The following is an 18844-nucleotide window of genomic DNA, read 5'->3' as shown; positions in this document are numbered from 1 at the left end:
CTCATCCTAACCAATGCTGTCTGAAAAGCTTCTTATCTCCTTCCAGGGATACTGGGCTGCCTGTTGGGGCCCGAGACAGCAGTTGGACTGGGTAGGGAGATAAAGCACCTTGTGCAAATTTAGACTCGCTTCTCCGGCCAGACACACCGGGTAGGATGGGTATAACTCAGCCGACAGATGCTAAATGAAGGCTGAACACAGCCAGTGGCTAAACGCTGGAGCCTGGTTGGGTGGTGGATCCAGTTGGCTGACGAGGGGTCTCCAGAGAAGAGCATTCGAGGCTGCCTACATTGTGCCAACTGCACCTGGGGCAATTTGAGATAGAGACTTCTGGTTTGACTCTTTGTTTTTAGTCGTTTGACGGTCTCCTTCCGAGTTGAGTAAACCTGTGTGTTGAGGAAGAGAATATAAAGAATTGGACTTGTATGACATGTTTCAAACTGTCTATGCTGACTTAATCATCCTCTGTTTCCTGTAGATTTGACAGGGCATGCTGAGAGGATGTGCAATAAATAAGTAAGACAGGGCTTTCCTGGAGGACAAGGAAGCCTGCTGCAGTTTGTTACCACCCATAGCACCCTAACCTGGATGTCCTGACTCCAGATGGCTCAACTTAACAGAAGTAACAGAGCTAAAATAGTATCATAGAAACGTAATGTTGTCTTTTCTTGACAGCCCTGCATTCTACCTTAAGGTTTCATATGTGTCTTATTTACTTGTACCGTACATAAACACTTCTCCCAAGGAGACATGAAACAAGGACTGTTATTGTAAATCTATTGCAACACGTCTGTTTGAATTGAATAATGAAAGAACATTTAATCTCAGACAACATCTAATTTATGTGACAATACAGAGAATTGCAGTCAAAATAGCCTGTTGAAACAGTTGCCTCTTCCTGCGTGATACACATCTCTTAGAACAGAATATACAAACTTTACTTTCCATATTTTGTCAATTTCTAGCAGCAAAATTATTGGGAGGCAAACAGTTAAAAATCTAGACAATCTTCTGGGAAATGGTGTCACTCATGTCTGACTTCCTGTTTGGTGTGTTTGCCATTGAGAGCATTATAGAGTTGAAGGCTGTGTGGAATTTTAGGGCAAATGGAAAATTAGTCAGTACTAAATAAACAGTAAAACTGTTAGAGACCAATTGTTCCATTGTTTCATTTGTGGATTACAGGGGAATTGAGTCAAAGAAAGCAACATTTAATAGAACATCATGTTGAGACGGCCATCATATTTAATGTGAGACATAACTTCTATATCAATTTGATTATATACCATACCGGACCTAGAATGTTTTTTGGTCAGTTCTCAGTCTACGGCCTAATTAGTCTCCTTGAAGCACAAAGGTAGTCATGCATTTTAGACTACATAAACACAGACATGCAAGCCTATTTCCTGTAATTAAAGATTTCGAGGTAAGTTGTTGACTGTTTGATTCTGGAACAGCATCAACCAGACCAACAACCACTGTTTCCTGTCTCATCTGAAGAAATGTGCTTCTTTTTTAAAGCACCAAGCCTGAACCCCTCAAAATCTTTAGTTCATAGTGGACATCAACACGATTCAGAGAGGAGAGCAGAGAACTGCGAACACAATCTTGTAGAGAACTTCAACGTCACATATACTGGAGACCAGTAGTCAGACCCAGATGCACCCTGACTTCTCTGGCTGGAAATAAGGTCAACTGTCTCTGGCTAAATGTGTTGTCTGACTGAAATACAACAGGCTACGGAAATGAGTCATTCGTTAAAAGGGAGCTTCACTTTCCCCTGGGATCCTCCTATAATCAGTATTATCCCTAAAAGAAAACACCCTTTCAGTGGAGAAGCGCAATCAAAGAGCCGTGCAGCCATGTTAACTGCTTCCTGTATTTGCCAACTCTTTTGTGAGCTGTTTCTATATTCTTAAGACTTTAGTTTGCTTTCTTTCAGCCTTCACCCTAAGATTATATATATTAAAAACTACAAAAATATGTTTTGCGTTTTCTAACCCTTACCGTAAACTGCACATGAACTCTGGAACAGCCTGTAAGTTCATAGGAAATAAAACGTCCATGCCAAGACGGATAACATGTTAGAGAATGTATATTATATAAATGTGTTTCAGAATATCTAATCAAGAACAAAGCTTAGTTGTGGACTAAATATTACTGCCCCCTGCTGGGGTCATTGAGCGAGGCGTAGTAGATTGTACAGAGTAAAATACCAGCTTTTATGATAAAGCACGCATACACATAATCAATAACGTGGATTTTGTTAAGTAAAACTGTATATATAATTTTAAAGATAATACAATAACCATCACTTGCTCATAAAGCATGACAAAGCAAACACATATTTACTCGTACTCGGTACACGTATTGATTCATATCAATAAAAATCGTATTGTTGTATCCACCTATACAGTTGAACATTATGCTTCAATGTAGCTAATTTGATTTGTTCTGATTTAGACTGTGCTTGTTTCAGTCAGGCATCCTTAGGACGCCTGCAAAGAAAGGTTTTAGATCCAATGTACACAGAGGACTCTTGAACTCGCAAAGTTATGCGATTTTGGTTACCAAAATAACCTAGTATATGCGCAGACCACTTTATGGACGATGAGATGCACCGGTGAGCCATTTTATGAGACCACTTGTAAGCTATACAGAATATAAAACCTCTCCTTTGCGAACATATTGGATAAATATATAAGCTACACTATTATGTATCACTATGCCATAAGTGAAGTCGATCATGTTAGTTTTGTCCGATGTAGAATCCCTAGTTCAGAGTTTTGAATGAACCAAAGCGCTGATCTGATGCGCTAAATCAGAACATTACGGTCATGGCAATGTGCTGTTCTTTGTGGGGATAGGAAGCAGACAACCAACTGAAAGGGGACCTTCTCCGTTATAAAGAGTTTATTCGCCTACGAAATCAGTCTCAGTTGTCGGTGAGGCCGGCGGGGCGGATCCCTCAGAAATTTAAAGAGCAAGAAAGCAACACAATAAAGGTATCTGGTTATTCTGCTTGTCTCTCGAACAGGTTCCCCTGCGGATACATTGATATTAAAATAGAGGTAAGAAAATCCAGAACAACGTGGGCCTAATGCTAGTTTGCTACATGCTACGTTTCTTTCTGGATGAGCCATGATAAAGATGGCTAGTTATAGCCTGTGAGCTAACTACCGTTTCGCTTTTCATCTTGAGAGACAGCATGTAGCTAGCCATTTTGATTCAATTGAGTCCAGTCCTACGTTCATTTTACCCCCTTCTAGATTGATATGTTTAGTTTTTACACTTTACAAGCTAGTACTAAAGCAAGGCTTTAGAAAAGCTGACCAACTGTGGGCACACCTGCTGCAGTTTTGGCTGGCATGGTTTGATGACAAGTGGTTTATAAGGGCTTCTCGAATGTTTCTCGTTCTGATAAATAGCTATGCAGATCTCACTGGCATTTGTCAGGGCCTACAATGTCCCACCTGGTCTTTTAACGTGTTAATGGCTCAGATTGGAGGCTGAAAAGTTAAATGCATGTCGAGTCTCAAAATCGTGCCTAAGGCGCTGGTGTCAACAGGAATGTTGTCAGAGCGCTGGTAATAATAACCCTTTGATAGACTGATTAAGTCAACCCGTTTTTCATGAAGGTTGTGTATGAAAATATCGGTGTTCATGTGTCATTCCACATGTTATAGCATTGACAATGTTACTACGACATTCCCCTACTTTCTCCATCACCTCACCTACCTTCCCCTGAACAGATGCCCTCAGCAATGAATGGTAACAGGACAATGCAGTCCGCCAGCCCGGAAGTCGGATCTGCACCTGGATCGATGAGTCAGATTACCCTTGGGGGGCAGACATCTGGGGCTCAGACAGAAGCCATGAAGCAGGTGCTGGGTGTGATTGAAAAAAAGGTTCGCAACATGGAGAAGAAAAAGGTAATTATTAGGTAACAGGTACACCAGCAACATGGATGAATGTGACAAGTCTCCAGAATTCTGTGTTCTGTTGGGAATAGGAAACACATTTTCCAGTTATTTTTAGAATGGTTGTCAAACATCTCAATCTCTCTACTGACAAACCGTCTGTATCAGGTGCATCTGTCATGCAGGGATGGGCTAGTTTCATCCTGTTTTGTCAGTATTATTGATGGCTACCTATGTGGAGGATGACTAAGCTGTTTTTCCAGGTATATTTAGCTGACAAAATATATCCTCCTTTTGTAACCACATCTTATCAAATCAAATCAAATGTATTTGTATAGCCCTTTTTACACGCAAGCATGTCACAGAGGGCTGTCCAATGGTTATCACTGTCCAATGGTTTGGTGCAGTCAGTTCTGTAGGGTGAAGTGCCTTGCCCAAGGACGCAACGTCATTTCGCATGGCCAGGAATCGAACCGGCAACTTTCTGATTAATAGCCCGATTCCCTAACCACTCAGCCATCTGACCCCTACTACTACTAATAAGTTATCTTGCTGACCCACCTCGGACCGTTTTTGGAAACGGCAATGAAGTTAGTCAGCTCGACTGGCGTTTCTATTTATGCCCTCAGAAATCTAATACTGACTTGCATCAATTTCTTGGAAAAAACCTTGGGCAATAGTGCTTTTCAAAATAGAACATTGAGGTTAGAAACAAATCTTTATCCTGAGTGTGTAAACAACTTTTACCTACACCTTTTTAATAACATGCTATGTTTCCAGGGCAAACTGGATGATTATCAGGCCAAGAGGAACAAAGGGGAGCGTCTCAATCAGGACCAGCTGGTGGGTCAACAGGCCTGAGGTTCCTCATTACAGTAATCCTACTGCAGTTTGTGGACTGCGGCCATGTTCTCTGCTTTCCTGAAGTGTCTCATTTCTTATGTTCCTTTTAGGAGGCCCTGTCTAAATTCCAGGAAGTGACCAATAACTTGGAATTTGCCAGAGAGTTGCAGAAGAGCTTCCTTACTCTGGGACAAGATGTAAGAGCATATTTCTCTTGAGCAAGGTTTGACATGGGGGGGGGGGGGGTGGCGGGGTTCAGGAGTGAATATCAGGTTCCCTGAACCCTGCTCTCAACACGGCCGTCCTCCTCAGATCCAGAAAGCCGTGAAGAAGGCGGCTCGGAGGGAGCAGCTGCAGAGAGAGGAGGCTGAACAGAGGAGGTTGAAGAGCGTCCTGGAGTTGCAGTTCCTGCTGGACCGCCTGGGAGAGGCGTCTGTGAGGCAGGAGCTGAGGCAGGAGCCGAGGCAGGGCGGAGAAGGGGCTTCACTCCTCGCAGACAGCGAACTCGCTGCCCTCGATGAGTTCTACAAACTCGTTGGGCCAGAACGCGACCAAAACACCAGGTCAATGGGACCCGCTTGCTCACACTGCCCAGTTCTGAAACCTTTTTGACTTGAATTCTGAGTTTATAGACAGAGTTTTGTAACTGTAGTCCTTTCAGGTTGACTGACCAGTACGAAGGGGCTTCTCTACACCTTTGGGAGCTGTTGGAGGGAAAGGACAGGACTGTGGCAGGAACAACATGTAGGTTATATAATCAGCATTCCATTTTATGGTTGTGTTGATGTAAACTGCCAAAAAGCCCTCCTCTCCTTTTTCAGATTTTAAGTCGATGTAGTAGTTGAAATAACTCCCTTGTTTCATGACTCTGCACGGTCCCTGACTTTGTGTCAAAAAGTCTTAGAATTAGACAGGAAGCATATTTGTTATGCAACGCCAGGCATGTATTCATTTGGTTACAGAGCAAGTGTGGAAACTATTTGGCAGGACATTGTGGTAGATGGGTGGTGACATTTACATTAGTCATTTAGCAGACGCTCTTATCCAGAGCGACTTACAGTAAGTACAGGGACATTCCCCCCCGAGGCAAGTAGGGTGAAGTGCCTTGCCCAGGACACAACGTCATTTGGCACGGCGGGGAATCGATCCAGCAACTTTCTGATTACTAGCCCTACACCCTCGCCGGCAGTGTCTCCTAACTCTTGTCCCATAACTTTTGACTCTTAACTCCTAATATCTACTGTTTGAGACCCCCTTAGGCTGCACCAGGGCTGGGAGTGGTGGTGGCAGACTTGGTTCCTCCAGGCCATGTTGTCTCTCACAAACCCGCACACACACACACACACACACACAGTGTTGCATTCTATCAGGAGGCTGAATGCCAAGAGCTTATTCCGACTCAGCATTGGGGCAGCGTGCCAGTGGCCCTGTCCAGTCTCCTGTGGTTCCCCTCTGAGGGCCCATTCACACAGAACCGCCTGGCAAGCACTCTGGGTTTCTGCAGGAACACTGGTGACCCGATTGAGCTGATCGCCACCAGCCAAGCCTGTCACATCCTCTAGGAAAACTCCCCCATCAGTGGAGGATTCCCTAAGGGAATATGACTTCAGGCAGATGACCTCTTTGCATGGGGACACAGTGGACAGCCTTTAGACAAACACTGCTGTGAATATTAATGGATCAACATCACCATAATGGCTAGTGAATGAGATTTATAAGATTGCTACATCAGCTGGAACTACGGTTGACGCAGCACCTATGAAAGCAAGGGGATGTCCTAGCTACATTATCGGATGGGACTGATGTTGTTGATTTGATTATTCTCTTCCCCAGACAAAGCTCTGAAAGAGAGCTTGGACAGAGTGCTGCTAAGTGGGTACTTTAACCGAACTCAGTCCCACCAAAACGGTGTGTGCACCGAGGAGGATCCGGAGGAGGTGGTGGAACAGGAAGAGGAGGTGGAACAGGAGGAGGAGGAGCTCCCAGTAGTGGAGTCGTCGGAGACCGAGAAGCAGTTCGCCCATCCAGGTCACTTTCATTACCCGTCCTGAGAAACCTTTCTCTTTTGAAGCAGTTGCAAGTTGCTAATATAATTTTAAGTATGTTTTGGGTTCTTAAAAGTGTCGTTCTTTCCAGAGGCTGAAGTGGTAGATGAGTACACGGAGCCCATCGAGGTGGAAGCGACGGAGGTGAGAAGGATTCATGTCTCGCCGTTTTCTTTTCTGAGCGCTGTTTTTACCTGTAGCGCCGTCGCTCACGTGGCAGTTTCTCTCTCTGCAGTTTGTAAACAGACAGTTCATTCCAGAGGGCACATACAGCAGCAGCGAGCAGGAGCAGGGAGAAGAGTGGACCATAGAAGCAGAGGTAACAGACCCCCCGGGGGTTTTGAATACAGCTGTTCGCCTTTTACGTTTCCATGACATTCACTTCGCAACGCACAAATGGCGCATGTAGAAAGCGCAGTAGAAGATTAAGGATCAGAGGTGCATGGATCTAACAGTATTTATGTGTCTGGCACCAATGACGCCCACTGACCCTCCGCCCTTCCTTCCAGGTGGCAGGTGCGATGCAGAGTGTACAGTTAGCCCCTCCCCATGTGGAGCTGGAAACCCGCCCGCTGTCTGCCGCCCCCCCCTCCCCCCCGGCGGACCCCGTTGTCAGGAAGCGGGCGGTCCAAGACCTGATGGCCCAGATGCAGGGACCCTACGACTTCATGCAGGTGAGGAGCTGCCCTCGTCCCTCCTGTGATTGGCCCGTTATCTAGACAGGTGGTCTTCAACCTTGGTCCTCAGGACCCACTGCATTTTTTTTATTTATTTTTTTACATTTTCCCGCTCCAACACACCAGTTTCAAGTGAAGGGATCATTACGAAGCCCTGCAGAAGCCTGATAACGGCCCGTTTGTTTCAATCAGGTGTGTTGGAGCTGGAGACACCCAGCACTCCTGCAGGTTAACTGATCTCTCTGTGTGTGTGTGTGTGCGCGCTTTCCCTCTCCCAGGATTCCATGCTCGAGTTTGACGGACAGCCCATCGACCCAGCCATCGTGTCAGCTCAGCCGATGAAGCCGGGCCAGAACATGGACCTGGCTCAGATGGTGTGCTCCCCTGGTGAGTCCCAGCGCGCTTCTCCTTTTAGAGAGTACCTCACTATGGGGTCAGTCAAGTGGACGATGCGATTCAGCATGTAACCGTCTGGATGATTCCTCTCCTCTCCAGTACACCCTGACTCGCGTCTGTCTCAACCCAACCCCGTTCCTGTACAGCCTGAACCCACGCAAGTGAGTGACCTGAGGACGTCTGATCAGTGTTTGCATCGTCTCTACGCAAAGCCTGGACAAAGGATGTGTAAACAAAGGATGTGTCTTCTCACCTCCGTCGCTTCCCCTTCCTCAGGTCCCCATGGTCTCCCCCACGCCTGAGGCCTACTCCACCCCGCCCCCCATGTTCCAGCCCTCACACACGCCAGACCCTCGGCCACCCACAGACTCCATCAACCCCATCCAGGTACACCCTGACCCAACACCACCTACAGAGCTACAGGCTAAAGCACGAACCGGCCCTGGCCCTATGGAATTAGGTCCCCTGAGCTTTGCACTGTGCCTGAGTCAGTCTACATGGATTTGTTGTGGTTGTGTATATGATGGTGATGTTGGCTCTTCCCTTCCCTCAGGCCTCCCTGTCGTCAGATCAGCCCCCTCCCTCCTCCACGCTCCCCCCTACCTCTCAGACACAGGTCTTCCAGCCTGTCTGCAAGTCCCCCCACACAAGCGGCATCAACGTCAATGCAGCGCCATTCCAGTCCATGCAGACAGTAAGACGATAAATCGTCGATAAAATGAACACGTTCGAGAGGAACTCGAGATGAATTTGCTGAAGTAGCGATTGACGTTTGATTTGTGGCAGGCTCTCGGGTAGCCCATTCAAATGTTTTGGTCCCCAGAATTCTATTCTAATTCGGTTTCACCTCAGTTTGACGCAGTGGGTCCTTGTTCCCTACTCAGGTGTTTAACCTCAACGCCCCCGTCCCACCAGCGAATGAGACGGAAGCATTGAACCAGGCCAGCCAATACCAGAACAACTACAGCCAGGGCTTCAGCCAATCACAGCTATCTGCAGAGCAGACTGAGATGCAGTCGGAGCCACTGCAGTCTGGTGAGCAGGGGTGGGGACAGCTGACATTTGCTGTATTGCTGATGAAGACATGCTTAGCCCTGTAAGACCCGTCACTTTAAGCTCTCCAAAAAAAATAAAAAAATCCACAAAATTACAACGTCACTTTTAGCTCTCTAAAAAAGTGACGTTGTAATTTTACAACCAGGGGTCTTACAGGGTTAATTAGCAAGATAACAAGTCTGTAATATGTGACGTCTCCATCTCAATTCTGAGTATTTGTAATGCTCAAGGTTTTACCTCACATAACTTAACCTTTAGGTCATGAATGTACTGCATAATGTATTCATTTAACAGACACTTTTATTCAAAGCGATGCAAAGACAGGTTCTAATATGATTTGGCAGTCAAACAGTCTAGCACTGAACTACGCCCACCTGATTCCCCCTAACGCTTCCATGTCTTCAGTAGGTGCCTTCCACTCGCAGGACCAGTCCCTGCCCAGCTCTGGGCCCCAGCAGGCCTCTCAGCAGGGCCCAGGTTTTGGCCGGCAGCCACAGGCCTTCTACAACAGCAGGGGCATGTCCCGCGGCGGGCCCCGCAATGCCCGGGGCATGGTCAACGGCTACAGGGGATCATCCAACGGCTTCAGAGGTAGCTAGTCGCACTTCTAGTCACATCGTAACTTTGTTCGATTTGGCCAAGTTTGTGAGGGATTTTTTTTGGGGGGGGGGGATTTAATTTTCCCTTTTGATTATTAGCGGTATTGGACACCAAATGTTTCATAAGTAGTTGATTTAAGGTGTATCTGGCCTCAGGTGGATATGATGGTTACCGCCCTCCTTTTGCGAACACTCCAAACTCTGGATATGGACAAGCCCAGTTTAGCACATCTCGGGACTATTCCAACAGTAACTACCAGCGGGTAAGGATCACCTCTTGACAGTCATTTACTGGGTTCAAGTCCCTTTGCCTCAGGTAAAGAAATGTCCAAGCAAAGCCAGTGATTTTGCCTCTGTTGTTTCTGTTTCAGGACGGTTATCAACCGAACTACAAGCGAGGATCAGGCCAGGGACCCAGAGGAGTGCCCAGAGGAAACGCCCAGGCCATGCGATCCTGATAAGACTGGTGTTCATGACTGACCCTCGCTGACTGACTGAACCTGCGCCACACTTGACCTTCAGAGAATCAAGAATGCATTTGCCCCCAGCTCACACTTCTTTTTTGGTTTCTCATCAGTGGTATTCCCAGGCTTTTTGATCAAAGTATGCCTGCTTTGATATTTGAAAATATTAAATGTTTTAATGAGTCTAATTATGAGCCAAGCTGTAAATCCTTAATGTCACAGTTTTAAGCAAGCCTGTGTTTGAAACAAATATTCCTGTAAACTTGAAAGATTTAATTAATTTATTTTTTGTATAAAATAAAACACAAAAATACCTGCTACTGCTGGTCCATTCCCCGGGAGATTTTGTTTTTGCAGCGCAGCCCCCTTTTTTAAACATGACGTTATTTGGTTCTAAAAGCGTTTTTTGTTTAGTTCTTACGAAGCTCCCAATTTTTACGTTTTTAAATTGATGTTGCTTCAATAGTTTCAATAAAGATGTGTTGCATTATATTTGCTTCGTGGTTGGTATTTAAGCTAGTCTCTTATCGTATTCCTAGTTAATAGCTTACTACATTTCACACACAAAATACTAACTTGAACATGGGTTGCTTTACTTTTAGACCAGGCAATGAACTAGGCATCTGTGTGTTCAAGTCGCATTTTTCTGACGTCTAATCAGGGGTCCTTTTCTTCACCCGTCCCCACCTAACTCTATGGTCCCCACGTGAGTGTATCTCCAGCATGACGTCTGGCATGTAAACTAGCTCACAGATGTAAACTGGTTTTCTTACAAATTTACGTTACTTGTTGGATGGTGAGTTTACAGCATTACAGCGTATAATTACGTTTGTGGAGAAATACTTTTAAAACCATATTAGGATTTTGTAGTGCTAGGTATGATATAAACTTTAGTACTGTAAGACTACATTGAGCTAGCTAGCTATTTTTCCAAGCTACACCGGCGAGTTTACACGTTTTTTAATTTATGATAGAAACCTACACAATGTTATTCCTTACTGTGGATTGAATTTCTATTTGCGTTTTCTAAATCTATTCTGAATAAGAATCATGGCCACATTTCGAAAGAAGGTGGATAACCGGATCCGTGTGCAGATAGAGAATGGAGTGTCTCTGCAGCACCGTACCATGTTTGTGGTGGTTGGGGATCATGGAAAAGATCAGGTACTTGGCTAAACCTCCATTTGTCTTCCCTTGGAGATATACAATTGGTCTTGAACTCGAACTTCATTCCATCCTAATTTTATCTAGGTTGTCATCTTGCATCACATGTTGTCGAAAGCTTCAGTCAGGGCCAGACCATCTGTTCTCTGGTGCTACAAAAAAGAGCTGGGGTTTAGCAGGTAAATAACCTATTGCAAACTGTGTGTAATGTACATAGATGTGTTACTATGCCGGTGTTCATCTGTTATGTTGTGGTACCCAGCAACCGTAAGAAGCGCATGAGGCAGCTACAGAAGAAAATCAAAACCGGAACTTTGAACCTGAAGCAGGACGACCCGTTTGAGCTCTTCATTGCTGCGACCAACATCCGCTACTGTTATTACAACGAGACACACAAGATCCTGGGTAACACATATGGCATGTGTGTCCTTCAGGTTGGTCCCACGTTGACATGACTGACAGGGGTGTTGTTGTGTTCCAGTTCATCCACCTGAAGCATACTGATCCTGGTCATCTCTTTCCCAAAGGACTTTGAAGCTCTCACTCCCAATCTTCTGGCCAGAACCATTGAGACAGTAGAGGGAGGGGGCATAGTGGTCATCCTGCTCAGGACTATGAACTCCCTCAAGCAACTGTACACAATGACAATGGTAAACCCCTCCAGTTCAGCATCAAATGGGATGTCCTCACTGTACTGTTTACGGACCTTGTCAGGCTCTCAGCCCTTGTATGAGTAAGCTCAGCTTTGTTGTCGTTTGTCCAACCAGGACGTCCATTCTCGGTACAGAACCGAGGCCCATCAAGATGTGGTGGGAAGATTCAATGAAAGGTCAGCTATGTCTTAATGCCAGTTTAGTCATTTTATACTCTAAGAATTCTGTTGTTCTTATGTTGAACTAGGCCTGGGCAATAAAACAGTAGTGATATGTACAGCAATAGACACTTGGTAATAAGAAAATAGTTATATAGAATGTAATTTTTTTTCAGTTATGTCGCCCAGCCCTACATTGAACTTTAGGGTTCTCATCCAGTGACATCAATCACTCTTGCTTGTTTCCCAGGTTCATCCTATCTCTGTCATCCTGCAAAACCTGCGTCGTCATTGACGACCAGCTCAATGTCCTGCCCGTCTCCAGCCACATTGCCAATATCAAGCCTGTCCCTCCCAAGACCCAGGTAAGCACATGTGCCTCAAAACATCCCATGCTGAAGATGTCAATCATTGGCTTTGGATTGACAATCTGACCCCCCACCCCCCTTTTTCTACAGGAGGACAGCCTGTCTCCACGGGAACAGGAGTTGAAGGAGTTGAAAGAGTCTCTCCATGACACGCAGCCTGTTGGTGTGCTTGTGGACAGCTGCAAGACAATGGACCAGGTACGTTGATCCTCTGAGACTCGAGTCACATCTTGGGATCCCTCCTTGAACACCCGTCAATCATCTCCACGTTGACTTTCCATTCTCAAATCTCCTGATTTGACTCTCTCCCTCTCCTCCCGTCAGGCCAAGGGGGTGCTGAAGTTCATCGAGGCCATCTCGGAGAAGACCCTGAGGAGCACCGTGGCCCTGACAGCGGCCCGTGGAAGGGGCAAGTCTGCTGCCCTCGGATTGGCTGTGGCGGGAGCAGTGGCTTTTGGGTAAGGTTACCCCCCCCCCCCCCCCTCCCTGCTTCACCAGTTCCAGGAGTTTCTACAGTCATGCAGTCTAGCAGCAAATACTCTTTTGTGTACGGGGTTCCTCTGCCTTGATGTTGTTGTTGTAATGAGCACTTTCTTCTATCTCTCCCCACAGGTACTCCAACATCTTTATAACCTCACCCAGCCCAGACAACCTGCACACCCTGTTTGAATTCATCTTCAAAGGGTTTGATGGCTTACAATACCAGGTAATCCCTCAGGCCTGTTCTCTAAATGTAGCTCCAGTGGAAATCCCACCAGGTTTACTGGGTCTATTCATGTCTTTGTCCCGTCCTCAGGAGCATCTGGATTATGAGATAATCCAGTCTTTGAACCCTGAATTCAACAAAGCAGTGGTACGCGTCAACATCTTCAAAGAACATCGTCAGACCATACAGGTTAGCAGGCGCGTGGGCTGTCATCACCACTCACAATGTCGTGTGCGAGAAACTCTGGTATTTATTTATTCTGACGTGTGAGTTGGCGGGAGTATGTGAACTGCGTTGACCTTCCGCTCGACAGTACATCCACCCTGCGGACGCGGTGAAGCTGGGCCAGGCAGAGCTGCTGGTCATAGACGAGGCTGCCGCCATCCCCCTCCCCCTGGTCAAGAAGCTGCTGGGACCCTACCTCGTCTTCATGGCCTCCACCATCAATGGGTGAGGAGCGTGTTTACAGCAGGGGTCCAAAACGTCTCAGACCTCACCACCACTCAAATAGATGCTCACTTTATAAAACGTCTCAGACCTCACCACCACTCAAATAGATGCTGACTTTATAAAACGTCTCAGACCTCACCACCACTCAAATAGATGCTCACTTTATTCATTATCATTAATGTCAGATTAACAATTTAATTGAAAGTTGTAAGTCTTTGTACATGGATTTCAGAATATCTTACTATTTGGAATGTTCCCCTTTAGCTTGCGTCACAGCATGCTTTCAAATTGGCATGAACTCCACTACTGTGTGCACAACTTGATGATCCCAGCATGATTTGACAGTATTCCAGAGAGCTTCTTGTGATGTCACAGAATGCTTGGTTTTCCTAGTCTTCACTTCTCCCAATTAATGTTCAGTGTGGTCTCAGATAGCAGGACCCTACTGTATTTATACAGAAGATAACTAGATGCTGATCTGTGGGCATCTGTAAAGCCCAGTCACATCGTTTCTAGAAAGCTCTGGAGCTTTCTAAACAATTATTCGTTTTGATTGGGTTCACTCATTCTGAATCCCCGCCTCTTCCCTCTGGCTCCTCCCTCGATCAGGTACGAGGGCACTGGTCGTTCCCTTTCCCTGAAGCTGATCCAGCAGCTGAGGCAGCAGAGCTCAGACAGCCAGCAGAGTCTGTCAGCTGAGAACAGGAACACCAACACAGCCAGGCTGGCAGCAGGTGAGCCAACCAGCACCGCCCTTTCAGGGAACCGTCTGTGTTGATTGGTTAGGAAAACGGTTGGTGTCTAATGTGAATCTGTCCTGTTCTTGCAGCCCGCTCCCTTCACGAGGTGTCTCTGCACGAGTCCATTCGCTACGCCCCGGGAGACCCCGTAGAGAAGTGGCTGAACGACATCCTGTGTCTGGACTGCATGAACATTCCCAGGGTTCTCTCTGGCTGTCCCCTCCCTCAGACATGTGACCTGTATCCTCCAGTGACGCCGTCTCACATGCTAGCATGTCTTCTTTTATGTACCAATTCCGTTCCCCCTTTCGGTGTTGTGTTCCTAAGCAGCGGGTGTGCAGATACTACGTCAACAGAGACACTCTCTTCTGCTACCACAAAGCGTCGGAGGCCTTCCTCCAGAGACTCATGGCCCTCTATGTGGCATCGCACTACAAGGTGACGGGAACTTTTATAGGGAGCGAGGAGCCTGAAGGGTCTACCGTGTACCAAACGTTTGGAACTCAAACCCTGCTGATGTTGGCCGCCTTCTGCACGTTTAACCATGAGCCTCCTGCTTTCAGAACACCCCCAATGACCTCCAGCTGCTGTCGGACGCCCCGGCCCACCACCTCTTCTGTCTGCTGCCTCCTGTCCCCCCCACACAGAACTCTCTACCAGAGGTCCTGGCCGTGGTGCAGGTGAGACGTGTGTGCGCTCTCTCTGAGCTGGAAACTGTGTGTGTGTGTGTGTGTGTCGATGTGGGAACATGGTCGACATTTCTCCCCGTGCCCCGCAGGTGTGTCTGGAGGGTGAGATCTCTCGCCAGTCCATCCTCAACAGCCTGTCCAGAGGGAAGAAGGCCTCGGGCGACCTCATCCCCTGGACCGTGTCCGAGCAGGTAAGCACACGACCAGCTCGTGTTACGCCGGAATCTGCCCCTTCAACGCTCTGCCACGCATCCGTACCCGTATGACCCAAACGCTGTCCTGCTTTTGCCAGTTTCAAGATCCAGAGTTTGGCAGTCTCTCCGGAGGCAGGGTGGTCCGTATCGCTGTCAACCCAGACTATCAAGGGGTGAGTCTTTCAGAGAAGCGTTCTTCCTCCTCTGGCAGTGACAGATGTGTTTATGGTGACACTGAATGAGGTGTCCACTGAGTAGTGGTTCATTGTGTGTGTGTGTAGATGGGTTATGGCACCAGGGCCCTGCAGCAGTTGCAGCTGTACTATGAGGGCCGGTTTCCCTTCATGGATGAGAACTCCCAGACTGCTACCAGTGAGATCACCTCGGTCAGCAGTGAGGTAACTACACATTGAACTTTGAATCGGGGATGACAGAGAAAGCTAAGCATTCCGTGACATCACAAGCAGTTCTCTGGAATGTTGTCAAATCACGCCGGCATCATCAGGTTTTGCACAAAGTCGTGGAGTCCATGCTCAGGTCCATACTGTCATTCCAACAAAAAGAGCCACGTACAAAATCCTAAGCTATTTGGAAATCCATGTGAATTTGTAAAAAAAGAAAAAAAAAAAAGAAAAAAGATTCAGCTTTTGATAAGACCTGATCTTGATCTTTTTCATTGACCCATCAACTATGTTGTGTGTAGGCTGTTAGTCTCCTGGAGGAGGTGCTGTCTCCCAGGAAGGACCTTCCGCCTCTCCTGCTGAAACTGACTGAGAGGAGGGCCGAGAGGCTGGACTACCTGGGGGTCTCCTATGGCCTCACCTCCCAGCTGCTCAGGTACTTGTTAGACACATCCCAAGTCTGACCTGAGGAGCTCCAGAGCTATAGGTTTATTCCGAGGGGCAGTAGCTGCCATCAACCATGAACTGTAGTCCACCTCCTATTGATGCACTGATTTTATTTGACTTTTTCGATTTTGTTATTTTTATCCACTTGTTGCATTTAGTAAACGTGGTGTTTTGCTTGTGGTTTGTGTTTTTGTGGCTGTATGTACAGTGTATTTGTTTTGAAGCTACACCAGAATTGCTCTCCTGGGACATTAACGATTTATTGATTGATGTACTTGACAGGTTCTGGAAGAAAGCTGGCTTCATCCCAGTGTATTTACGCCAGACTCCTGTAAGTAGCGTGTTGCAAGTCCAAATGAATCCCATCTTATTATTCACACGGCGGTGATCACTGCTCCCTCTAAACTCTGGCGTTTTGTTTTTCCCCAGAACGACCTGACAGGGGAGCACTCGTGTGTGATGCTGAAGGAGCTGAACACTGAGGAGGCTCCTGACCAGGGCCAGTGGCTGGCTGCGTTCTGGAAGGGTGAGGCTCTGTTCCCGCTGGGCACCTCTCATGCCCCGCCCCTGTACGGAGCCCCCGTGGATCAATGACATCATCACTTGTCTCCCCTGCAGACTTCCGCAGACGCTTCCTGGCTCTGCTGTCGTTCCAGTTCAGCAGCTTCAGCCCCAGCATGGCCCTCAACATCCTGCAGAACAAGAATGCCAAGCAGGACCCCCCTTATAGTAAGACTAACTCTCCACTGGATTGTTTTGTTTATTGCCATTTGTCACAGGACAAGTACTCTGGAATGATTTGGCCCTGCTCCATATTGACAATTCCTACCGGCCTATTTAACCCTGTAATTAAGTCCTAACCTATGAGCTACTATACATAGACAATAATTTGAAATGTAGTGCTAAAGAAGTCCCCTAAGAACAACCCAACCACACAAGTCACTCAGAGTGTGACAAGCCTCTACCTGCGCATCTGTCCACAGCGCTCAGCAGCTCCGAGCTGGCCGCCCAGTTCAGCCCCTACGACCTGAAGCGCTTGGAGATGTACTCCAGGAACATGGTGGACTACCATCTCATCATGGACCTGATCCCGGCCGTGGCCCGCGTCTTCTTCCTCAAGCAGCTGGGAGACGTCTCCTTCTCAGCGGCGCAGTGTGTGAGGAAGCCGGCCGCACACCGCACATCGTTAGGCTCTTTCCCGCCTTTATTATGGGACGTCTAGTGTAGTCCCTCGTTTGAGAGAGCGTGTGTGTGTTCCCCCAGGCGTTGTTGTTGGGAGTGGGGCTGCAGCACAAGTCTGTGGACACCCTGGAGGGGGAGATCAACCTTCCCAGCAGCCAGCTCATGGGCCTCTTCAACCGCCTCATTCGCAAAGTGGTGCAGGTGAGCAAGTGAATTTAGACGTTTTTTCAAGGAATCCACCGGTTCATTCACAGATTGTCATTGGATTGTTCTTTCTCTTGTCCCTAGTTCCTCAACAGAATCCAGGAGAAGGCCGTTGAAGCAGAGATGGTCACTTCCAAAGAAATTGAAATGGAGCCGACAGTGCGGTCACTAAATGAGGATCTGGTATGGGCTCCCCTTACAAACACATCGTTTACATACAAATACAGCAGCCCCAAAAGGTCCCGGTTAGAACGCAATGAAAAGTAACTGAGCTTTTGTCTATATCAGAATGAGGCGGCCAAGGAGTTTGACGAGAAGCACAAACAGGACATGGAGAAGGTCAAGGAGATGGACCTGGCACAGTGAGTATGCAGGAAGGGCAAAGGAGCATCGGGCAGCTCCTTGTGGAGCCTCCTGCTGTAGTGAACTCTTCCCGTCGTCATGCAGGTACACAATCCGAGGAGACGATGAGGAGTGGGATCAGGTGTTACAGAAAGCAGGGAGCCCGACCATCATCAGCATCAAAAGGTTAGGAGAGGGGGGGAAAAGGTGTGTGTGTGTGTGTGTGTGTGTGTGTGTGGACAAAGCATAGTCTGTGTTGAGCGTCTCCCTAACGTTGTCCTTTCTTACAGTGACAAGAAGAGGAAGCTGGATGGAGGGAACAAGGGGGCCAGCCAGGGAGACTCACAGCACGGGAAACTGAAGAGGAGGAGCAAGGAAAAGAAAGGCAAATTTGGGAAGAGGGCGTGAGGTTGGAACAAACGATCCTGTAGCCGAGGACTGGACAGTGGGCTGAGGACCTGCAGCCCGAGGACCTGCAGCCCGAGGACCTGCAGCCTTCTCTGTGGTGTCTCGGTTTGAAAAGGACAGAATGGACTTGTTCATGTTCCAGTGGATGACAAGCATCAGAGTGGATGTATTTTGCAAAAAACATATGTATTTTTTTTTTTATGAACATTGTATTCTGTAACAAATAAACATTTGTTCCGCTGAATGGACGGTAAGCTGTACATTTCTGTTTAATATTTAACTGTGTTGCAGAAATAAATACGTCTATTCAAGAAGTTTACTTATTGTCACTGTATTTCGTGAACAAATTCTTAGAAATCCTTCAGCAAACTTTCACTTGTTTTGTAAGTATGATTAGAAGGCAGAGCATTCCGTTTTATAACTTGGCATTAGCAAAAACAAAACGTACCTTGTCCTTTGGCATTTAGTAACACCATCCTGTAGAGAGTATCTTTGCAGTGGCTCAGTGGGTAAGCATGTGTACCATTGAGTATTGTCAAACATGGTACCCCTGGTACAAATCTCACTCAAACCAATTGATATCAGTTAAATTAATTAAGTTATATATATTTGTGGTTATTTTTAAGGCCTTAATTTTAAAGTTCAGAATTGTAGACTTTAAGACCCCGCAGGAACCCTGTGAATCCTTTCACTGCTTAATCGTGATGTGCCTTTTGCGACAGTACGCTGAAGCACCCA

The 18844-nt window shown here is 46.9% G+C and overlaps 2 protein-coding genes and 1 long non-coding RNA gene across 5 annotated transcripts; all 3 read left to right on the top strand.

Annotated features, from left to right (window-relative positions):
* Positions 1–2: 2 nt before the first annotated feature.
* LOC146259069 (uncharacterized) lies at positions 3–1151 on the top strand. Its single transcript, XR_014729754.1, has 2 exons — positions 3–375; positions 479–1151. It is a non-coding gene; the product is annotated as an uncharacterized LOC146259069 (long non-coding RNA).
* Positions 1152–2859: 1708 nt separating this feature from the next.
* caprin1b (cell cycle associated protein 1b) lies at positions 2860–10490 on the top strand. 3 transcript variants are annotated; one of them, XM_084672587.1, is made up of 18 exons: positions 2860–3005; positions 3753–3932; positions 4701–4763; positions 4874–4960; positions 5076–5326; positions 5425–5507; positions 6597–6791; positions 6900–6952; positions 7044–7127; positions 7318–7482; positions 7764–7872; positions 7981–8042; positions 8158–8268; positions 8435–8575; positions 8766–8916; positions 9343–9528; positions 9693–9799; positions 9908–10490. In XM_084672587.1, the coding sequence occupies exons 2-18, from the start codon at positions 3753–3755 to the stop codon at positions 9992–9994; spliced, it is 2115 nt and encodes a 704-aa protein (XP_084528713.1). In that variant the 5' UTR covers positions 2860–3005; the 3' UTR covers positions 9995–10490. The 3 variants fall into 3 exon arrangements, 2 of the variants coding, with proteins under 2 accessions (XP_084528713.1, XP_084528712.1); XR_014729753.1 differs by having other exon boundaries at positions 2912–3071; positions 9677–9799; positions 9908–10016; XM_084672586.1 differs by having other exon boundaries at positions 2914–3071.
* A 165-nt stretch (positions 10491–10655) lies between these two features.
* On the top strand, positions 10656–18425 carry nat10 (N-acetyltransferase 10). The gene is made up of 29 exons (XM_084672582.1): positions 10656–10796; positions 11047–11164; positions 11252–11343; positions 11427–11598; positions 11692–11814; positions 11932–11993; positions 12226–12340; positions 12434–12541; positions 12668–12801; positions 12956–13049; positions 13140–13238; positions 13363–13499; positions 14109–14233; positions 14329–14479; positions 14581–14677; positions 14803–14919; positions 15018–15119; positions 15221–15295; positions 15404–15520; positions 15826–15959; positions 16253–16301; positions 16400–16496; positions 16589–16699; positions 16954–17126; positions 17234–17353; positions 17441–17539; positions 17645–17718; positions 17804–17884; positions 17989–18425. The coding sequence occupies exons 2-29, from the start codon at positions 11051–11053 to the stop codon at positions 18104–18106; spliced, it is 3090 nt and encodes a 1029-aa protein (XP_084528708.1). The 5' UTR covers positions 10656–10796; positions 11047–11050; the 3' UTR covers positions 18107–18425.
* The last annotated feature ends 419 nt before the right edge of the window (positions 18426–18844 follow it).

Source organism: Hypomesus nipponensis, chromosome 14, assembly GCF_054491055.1.
Source record: "Hypomesus nipponensis isolate SF chromosome 14, ASM5449105v1, whole genome shotgun sequence".
NCBI lineage: Eukaryota > Metazoa > Chordata > Actinopteri > Osmeriformes > Osmeridae > Hypomesus > Hypomesus nipponensis.
Note: the sequence above shows the minus strand (reverse complement) of the source record. Positions and strands in the feature narration are given on the sequence as shown.